This window comes from Solanum pennellii, chromosome 3 (genome assembly GCF_001406875.1).
Source record: "Solanum pennellii chromosome 3, SPENNV200".
NCBI lineage: Eukaryota > Viridiplantae > Streptophyta > Magnoliopsida > Solanales > Solanaceae > Solanum > Solanum pennellii.
In genome coordinates, this window is record NC_028639.1 from 49,563,538 (window position 1) to 49,573,154 (window position 9,617).

A 9,617-nucleotide genomic window follows, 5' to 3' on the forward strand; every position below is an offset into this window, starting at 1 on the left:
CCCCCCCCCCCCCCCCACACGCATTCACAATCCATTTTGTGGCATTCGTCGTAGAGGTTTCATTAAAACGCCACAATTATGCTCGTGGCAACAGTAATTGTAAAATTTTTAAAAACCGCTGCAATTTTTTTTGTCGCGGTCAGAAACCGTCACAAATTATCAAAAAATCTGTCACAATTTACCAGTTTGTTTAGTGATAATATGTAGAAAAGAAGGGATTAGCACAAATATGTACTAAGTATGGAAACATGCAATAAAACATTTAAACATGCTAAATAGGACATTTTTAGTTGAAGTATGCATTTATCCAGTTCAAGTCAATAAGCATTTGCAAACATAAAAGACAAGTTATAGTCACAATACACCCATAACATAATAATATTAATTCATTAACAACCTCTAAGAACACTTGGGCAATGTATGATTAGCATCCCTTAATACCAATCTCACTAAGTATTCCTTGAAACCACATATTTATTACCATAATCTTCAAGCTTACCTCACCCCATAATCATGATTGAGGAATTGTAAAAGTACATGAAATAAACATCACGAAAGTCATCTATTCATATCTTATCATACCATAAGGAAATCATTCTACAACATCCTAATAAGTCCTCCTTGTGCAATGTTAAAGTGAAGTCGGATACCCTCACTCCTACCTGTTAAAAATACGTAAATAAAGAGAATAGTTTTTGGTTAATTTTCTGTGTATTGCTCTTGTGAAGATACTATTACATTTATACAGGTAAGATGGAAAGAAATACGGAACCAGATAAGGAAAATGGTTGTACAGAATATATTACTAACATAATTAGTCTATTTTGTTCCTATAATTATTTTGCTAAATATGGATATTTTCTACCCTCCCCCTCAAGTTGTGCACTCGGATTTCCAATGCTCAACTTGCGCAAGACATTGCTGAAAGCTTCAGTACTAACAGCCTTGGTTAGGATGTCTGCCAATTGATCTTTTGATCGAACAAATGGAAGTTTGATAACCTTGTCTTCTAACTTGTCTTTGATGAAGTGTCGATCAACCTCAACATGTTTTGTTCTGTCATGTTGGACAGGATTTCCAGAAATACTTATTGCTGCTTTGTTGTCGCAAAATAACTTGCAGGCTGTTTTCTGAGGAAAACCGAGTTCATTTAGCAGTTTCCTAATCCATAGGATTTCAGTTATTCCTTTCACAATTCCTCTGAATTCAGCTTCCGCACTTGACAGGGCTACAACCTTTTGCTTCTTGCTTCTCCAAGTGACCAGATTCCCTCCTACCAAGGTGAAGTATCCAGAAGTGGATTTCCTTTCATCTCGGTCTCCGGCCCAATCTGCATCGGTGTAGGCAGTTATATCGAGGCTATCATTTTTCCCGAAGTAGATCCCGGTGCTGCTTGTACCCTTTAGATATCTCAGAATCCTCATTACTGCTGTCATGTGATGTATTTGGGGTAGATGCATGAATCTACTCACTATCCCCACTGCATATGCAATATCTGGTCTTGTGTGGGCTAGATAAATGAGTTTCCCAACAATCTTCTGATATTGTTCTTTGTCAGTTGCCTTTGCCCCTTCTATGACCTGAAGACCATGATTTGCTATAATTGGAGTGTCAGCCGGTTTACTCCCTAACATTCCTGTTTCAGTTAAAAGATCAAGAATATACTTTCGTTGGTGAATAAAGATCCCTTGCGTGGATCTTAAGACTTCTATACCAAGAAAGTACTTTAAGTTTCCTAGATCTTTCATCTCAAATTCCTGAAACAACTTCCCCTTTAAGGTAACAATTTCTTCTTCATCATTTCCGGTGATGATCATATCATCTACATATATAATTAGACAGGTGATTTTCTGATTTGCCCCTTTTATGAATAAAGTATGATCAGAATTACTCTGTCTGTACCCAAATTTCTTCATAGCCTTAGTGAACCTTCCAAACCAAGCTCTTGGAGACTGCTTTAAGCCATACAGGGCTTTCTTCAATTTACATCCTTCTCCATCTTTAAAGTCATGAGAATATCCTGGAGGGGGTTCCATATAGACTTCTTCTTCAATGCTTCCATGGAGGAAGGCATTTTTAACATCGAACTGATACAAGGGCCAATCTTTGTTTGCTGCTACAGAGAACAATACCCGTATTGTGTCTATCTTGGCTACTGGGGAAAAAGTCTCTGAATAGTCGATCCCAAAGGTCTGAGTGTAACCCTTGGCCACCAATCTTGCCTTGTACCTTTCAATGGTTCCATCTGCCCGGTGCTTAATGGAGAATACCCATCTACACCCTACCTTCTTCTTCCCTTTGGGTAGAATACATTTTTCCCATGTGTGATTCTTTTCCAAGGCAACATATTCATTTTCCATGGCTTGTCTCCACTTCTCATCTTCAAAAGCTTCTTCCACGGTTCTGGGAATGTTTGTTGAGTACAGGGAGGTAGTGAAGGCAACAGCTGTGTTGGACAAGTTTTCATTGCTGATTCTTTCTATGGGGTATCTGGACCGTTGATCTTCATATTCCGGGTCATACCTTTTGGGAGGAACACCTCTCGTGCTTCTGTGAGGAAGCTCATATCTGTTTTGACAATTATCACTAGACACAGAGTCAGTAGGAACAGTACACAATTCAGAATTTACCTCAACTGATGTTGACTCAGGGTGCTCAGTGGTTGTCATTGGAGTGGTTTGAGGAGAGGGAGCTGATACAGATGTTTCAGAGTTGACGTCGGTGGTATTGCTTACTTGCGTTGGAGGATCAAGGTCCATCATTTCTGGATATATTAACCAGCTAAGGTCATCATTCGTAGTCTCCCCCTGAGGACCAGGCTGGGTATAGTAATAGGAGTGTTCAAAAAACTCGCAGTCAAGGCTGGTGTAGATTTTGTTTTGAATGGGATCATAGCATCGGTACCCTTTTTGAGTAACCCCATACCCAATAAAAACACATTTGATGGCTCGTGGTTCAAGTTTATTTCTGATTCTTTTTGGGAGATGAACATAGACAACACATCCGAACACCCGTGGAGGTAGAGAATGATAGGAAGGGATGGACACATGGGAAGAAAGAGTGTCAAGAGGAGTTTGGTATGCAAGAGGTTTGGTAGGTAGTCGGTTGGTTAGATATGTGGCTGTGGCAATGGCCTCTGGCCAAAAATGGACAGGGACATGGGATTCTAACATAATGGCTCTAGTAATCTCAAGAAGGGTTCGGTTTTTCCGTTCAGCTATCCCGTTTTGTTGAGGAGTGTCCGGACAGGTAGTCTGGTGAATGAGGCCATGATCAGAAATGAACTGTTTCATATCTAAGTTTATGTATTCTCCTCCGTTATCAGATCGAAGAATTTGAGGTTGGGCAGCAAATTGGGTACAGATCATGTTGTAGAAATTTATAAACACATCATATACTTCAGATTTATTTTTTAGAAAATAAACCCAACTCATACGGGTGCAATCATCCACAAACAAAACAAAATAGGAATATTTATAAAAGGCAAATTCAGGTGCAGGACCCCAGACATCAGAATGAATTAGGGTAAATGGCTTAGAAACATGAGTTGAACTGGGAGAATAAGAATGTTTATGACTTTTTGCAAGTACACATGCTTCACAGTCCAAAACAAAATCAATGTCCTTAAAAGAGGGAAATAATCGTTTAAGATAACTTAAAGACGGATGACCTAGCCGTCGGTGCCACATCCAGATCTGATATTCCGGCGACCCTTGAGCAAGCAAAGCGTTACCCTGTTGAGTCACCTCGTTCACATAGTATAGACCTCCTCTTTCAATACCACGACCAATGATCCGCCCCGTCTGAGCATCCTGTACAATACAATCAGAGGAAGTCATTAGAATTGTACAGTTTAGTTCCTTGGTTAATTGACTGACAGATAAAAGTTTGTGGGTAAGACTTGGAATTAAAAGACAATTTTTTAAATGGATTTCTGATGTAATATCCACATCTCCGGCTTGAGTAATTGGAATAAACTCCCCATTTGCAGTTTGAATCTTAGTACGGGTAGTTGATGTGGAGGAGAGAAAATCGGTTGGATCGTATGACATAGTGTCCGTGGCCCCACAGTCAAAAATCCAATTGGACTTATTGCACATGAGACCCACACTTTGTTTTTCCTTGGGTTTTTTATATAATTGGGCTTCTGATTTTTTGGGCTCAAGGGCTAAAGGGTCAGATTTTTTTAGGGCCTCTTGTTTTCCCTCACTTTCATTTCTAGAGGACGGCTCCTCTAGAATTTTCTCTCTTCTCCTTCCCGTCGCTTCCTCTGTCTCCATCCATGGTTCACCGGAAATTTTGGTGAACCCATCTTTGCCACTCATACCTGTTCTCCTGTCGGTAACGCTGGTCGACGAAGCCTCGCTGGTACCTGCTCGCCTGTTGGTGACAGTGGTTGACGAAGCCTCGCTGGTCGGTTCTCCTTCTCCGATGGCGGCGTTAGCCTTGCCGCCGGTCTTTGTTACCTTGGTGGCGGCTTTACGCTGTCTCAGGTCCTCCCACCATTCCGGGTAGCCGATGAGCTTAAAACATCCTTCCTTGGTGTGTTTGGTTCCTCCGCAGTGGCTGCATTTGAGGTGAGTTTTGTCCTCTCGCCGGAATGATGAATCTGACCGGCTAAATGAAGAATCTGACCGGCGTTGAGTGACAAGACCACTTCCGATCTCTGAGGGACCTCGTTCCAGTGATGAGTTGCCGGTCATTATGCCACGACGAGCAATTTCTCGTCTGATGGTGGCATATGCGGCATCAATGGTTGGAAGGGGATCTAAATTCAGGATGTCTCGCTTTTCTTTGTCAAGTGAATCATTCACACCAGCCAGAAACTGGTACAGCCTTTGTCGTTGTATAAATGAGTTGAACAGTGTGATGTCTTCTGCGCATTTCATTGGGTTCGGCATTCGTCTATCGATTTCTTTCCAGAGGGTATTTAATTTGCTGAAATACACCTCTATCGTGTCTATCCCTTGTTTCATAGAGGTTGCCTTTGTGTTCAGATCATAGATCTGCAATTCATCTCTGCCGCTACTGAGTAGAGTTTCGATGCCTTTCCATAAATCTCGGGCAGTTTTGTAGTCCAAGAACTGATTCACGAGATCTCCGTCAATATTCTCGATGATCCATGAAATGACCATCGAATCTTTTTGAGCCCATTGCTGGTATTCTGGATCGTCTGGTGAAATGGGGTTGACGATGATGTGATTGAGTCTTCCCCGGCCACCAATTGCTATCTGCATCAGTTTACACCATTTGGTGTAATTGGTGAAGTTCAATTTTTCCGCGACTCGCACTGTTTGTGAAGTCCCTGGTTCGATGTTGGTTGAATTTTTGTTGAGTGTTTGGAACATTTGAAACAGTTGTTGCATATGTTCCATAGAAATAAGCTGGTTTGGATTTTCCGATGGGTTTTCCGATGGGTCTTCCATTTCGGTAGATCCCGGTAGATGATGAGTACGAAAAACCGTCGAAGATCGACCTTACGGCTCTGATACCATGTTAGAAATACGTAAATAAAGAGAATAGTTTTTGGTTAATTTTCTGTGTATTGCTCTTGTGAAGATACTATTACATTTATACAGGTAAGATGGAAAGAAATACGGAACCAGATAAGGAAAATGGTTGTACAGAATATATTACTAACATAATTAGTCTATTTTGTTCCTATAATTATTTTGCTAAATATGGATATTTTCTACACTACCAAGTAAACCCATTAAGAAGTCATATTATAATTGCTATCATACTCATTATCTTATTATTATTATTATTAGGGAATGTTATCCATAACCGACATAGATCATGTGAGCTTACATGGAATCCGGTGTCATATAACCCCACCAAAAGAAGGCGTTCTTACTTGCCGAAGGTAGAACTAATCATATTTAGCTTCTAAGCTGATCTACTAGATAAGTCTTATGTTTGGCACATAGTTATGGGATAGAAAGATTGCTACTAGAAATCTAACCTATTGCATTAGCGCAGGAGCTTCCATCTCATGAGTTTACTATAGATGACCCAACCTATTGCATTAGCGGAGGGGCCTTTTCCTCATTGTCCATATCCACTCAGTACTAAGCATTTCTTCCCAATTATACATAATTAGTATGGAATTGTATCTAAATGTATGAAGGCATACTTTACCCTTCATTCAATACAACTCCTTAAATAGCTCATAGATTCATTTAGGTGAGAACTACCTTTCACCTTAGAATCATCATTTTAGGGTGAGTATCTTTCACCTCATTAGTCATGGTATTTTCATGAGAACTAGACATTCAAACAACACAACATCAGCATAATCCTAGACTATTCATACATAAAAATGAGTAAGGATAGGGGAAATTAGTCTTCCAACAACACCTCAATTCACATAATAGTCATAGGATTTCTCACTTTTTAAATGAGTTCACAAGTTCATCAATAATTATCAACAACCATAAGCAATACTACTGTCACGACCCAAATTTGCAAGTCGTGATGACACCTATGTTCCAAACCAATAGGTAAGCCAACCCAACATATTAACCCAACTAAACCAACAAATGAGTAAAAAGACTAACACTTAGCAAGAATCTCCAACATTGAGTTTCTTATAAGTACGAAATGCGGAAAACTAAAAAAAATATTACCCAAGAATTGGTGTCGTAAGTACAAGAGCTTCTAAAATCCGATGCAAGTCTGAAACTAAATGACAAATCTAACATAAGGGATATCCTTTCTGAATACTATAACAGAATAAATAAAAGATAGAGGGAGGTGTGGGCCACAGAACAGCCAAGCAGCTCACCACAACTCCAAGAACTTCACGCTCGGACTCAATTTGCTCCACGAGATGTGCTCCTACTAGGAATCGAATCTGCACCACAAGGAGTGCAACAAGTGTAGTATGAGTACGAAACCACGTGTACCTAGTTTGTCTCATTGACCGACAACGAAGAAGTAGTGACGGGAGTTTATATGAAAAAAAAATAAAATAAATTCTTAAATTATATAAGTATATATATAAATTACACTCACTATTTAAGTTTCATCAATAAAGGTAATCAAACATCAAGTACTTTCCAAACACCAAACAAAACACATAATCATCAAACTGAATGATGTGATGAAATGCAATGCAATATGATACCCTGTAATGAATTGTCTCAGAATACCCAGTACTCACTCAACCGTATATACATGATACTCCTCGGAAATACATCGAGAGCTCATGACCAATGGGGGACTCGCGAGGTCCATATACCGACGCGGACGATCTCCCCGTGTCTGTGCGGACGATCTCAACGCACTATCATAATATCAAACAAGTTTTGCACGGACGGTGTCCACGTGCCCAAATTACAATCTTAACATCTCACCATCCCCAGCACGGACGATCTCCACGTGCCCAACTTATACTCAATCTCATGTCAATGCATGTACACAATATTATATCAATAAAGGGGATGATGATGCACCTAAATCAGTCAAATATCAACATACTACATAACCACCTCGATTATCACAACTATACGGGTGTAATAAAGAAAACACAATCACACAAGGATTTCAAGTCAATAATATATCACCTAATGACCATATGCTTTGGCATTCTCAAATTACAATCCACATTCTATAGTAGTAAATTTCCTTTTTATAACACCGGTACTCGTACCAATGCCCGTCACACCAATGATACGAGACCCCCATCTTTCGCCCTTACCCCTTTGTCTTTTTCATTTTTTTTATCTTTAATTAGGAAAACGTCCTTCAACAAGTCTAAAAGTCTTAACATACCTTAAGAGCCGAACCTCGTGCCACGAATCTTCAAGATAGTTCCTTCCCTTTTCGCAAAGTTTCGGAATGCTCACGATCTACCAATGATGCAATATTCGTAGGTGAGCGAGTTTGTGGACATTCAAATTATTATAGGTACATCATAAACCTCAAAACTCACTCATATCTCTAATCAAATCCCAAATCTTGGTATAATTTATATGCCAATTTGTCAAATTTCAAGCCAAGAATTTAACCTTATTTTCATAAATACCCTAAAATTCAATGTTAGATCATATATTATACATCTAATAATTAATTATCTATCTCAATCTATCAAAACTAGTACCTTAATTTGATAAATAAATAAACTACGAATCAACTCCACCAATTAACAACACCACGCAAGACACTATCGGTCTAAAATGTCACGATTTTTCCTAAAAATTAAACTATAACCATTATGTCAATGATTGCCCAATGATTGACAATCACTTTTGTCTCCTGCCAATATAATAACCTAGAACTCCATAACGTGCTGCCATCCAAAATTTTCAATTCCAAATCCCTTTATTTTTTCCCCATCAATTAGAATAATAATAACAAGAAATAAAATGATAAAATAAGATAAAAAATCAACCCTTAAATCAATGTACACCATCAGAATGATGGTCATTAATGGAATTAAATACATCCGGGGTTGATACAAAACAACGAGAAAATTTTTAGAAAGAAACTGCCGTTTTTTTTAAAACATAATAGATACCAATTGTTTTCCCCACTTTGATATTAACTATCCATGTAATAATATAATAATAACAACAAACCAAATTACTCTGACAACATACCTTTGGTAGAATTGAAAAGGGATGAGAAGTTCCTTGTTTTCGTTAGCAGTGGTAATTGTTTCTCCTCTCATTCGTTACTTACGTAAGTTTCTGCCTCCACCCCTTTTATTTTCTAAACAAGAGTTTATTAACCGTGAAACTCCACTAACCTATTATCTATATTAATTATTTAATAAAATTTTTATCAACTAAATACTCTTAGTCTTCGAATAGTTTAAAAATACCCCTTTAAATTTTCAAAAGGAGTCAAAATAGTCCTAGTTCTCAAAACGACCTAGCGGGTCATTACATTACCTACCACTTAAACAAACGTTCGTCCTCGAACGGAAAAGAAAAGAGCTAACCTGAACGCTCAAAAAGATGAGGATATTTACTCCTCATGTCTGCCTCTGTCTCCCATGTAGCCTCCTCCACTAGACGATGCTTCCATTCAATCTTTACTGAAGCAATCTCCTTGGACCTTAGCTTCCGAATTTGCCTATCCAAAATGGTAACCGGCTCCTCCTCAAAAGTCAAATTCTGATCAAGTAACACGGAATCCCATTGAATCACATGAGCACCACCCTGATGATACTTCTTTAGCATCGAAATATGAAATACAGGATGGATACTTGACAAACCAGGTGGCAAAGCCAACTGATACGCCACCTCACCAATACGCTCCACAATCTCGAAAGGACCAATATACCTTGGACTCAACTTGCCCTTCTTTCCAAATCTCATCACACCCTTCATGGGTGAAACTTTCAATAAAACCCTCTCTCCAACCATAAACTCTAAATCACGAATCTTTCGATCTGCATAACTCTTTTGCCTACTCTGAGCCATGAGAAGTCTATCTTGGATCAACTTGACCTTGTCCAAGGACTCCCTCAACAAATCTGTACCCCATGGTCTAACCTAAAATGCATCAAACCAGCCAATTGGAGATCGACATCTCCTACCATACATAGCCTCAAATGGTGCCATCTCAATGCTCGAATGATAACTATTATTGTAAGCAAACTCCGCTAA

General features: G+C 39.0%; 1 protein-coding gene across 1 annotated transcript; it reads right to left on the reverse strand.

Annotated features, from left to right (window-relative positions):
* Positions 1 to 8,832: 8,832 nt before the first annotated feature.
* On the reverse strand, positions 8,833 to 9,610 carry LOC114076390. Its single transcript, XM_027915328.1, has one exon. The coding sequence runs from the start codon at positions 9,429 to 9,431 to the stop codon at positions 8,943 to 8,945; it is 489 nt and encodes a 162-aa protein (XP_027771129.1). The 5' UTR covers positions 9,432 to 9,610; the 3' UTR covers positions 8,833 to 8,942.
* Positions 9,611 to 9,617: the final 7 nt, after the last annotated feature.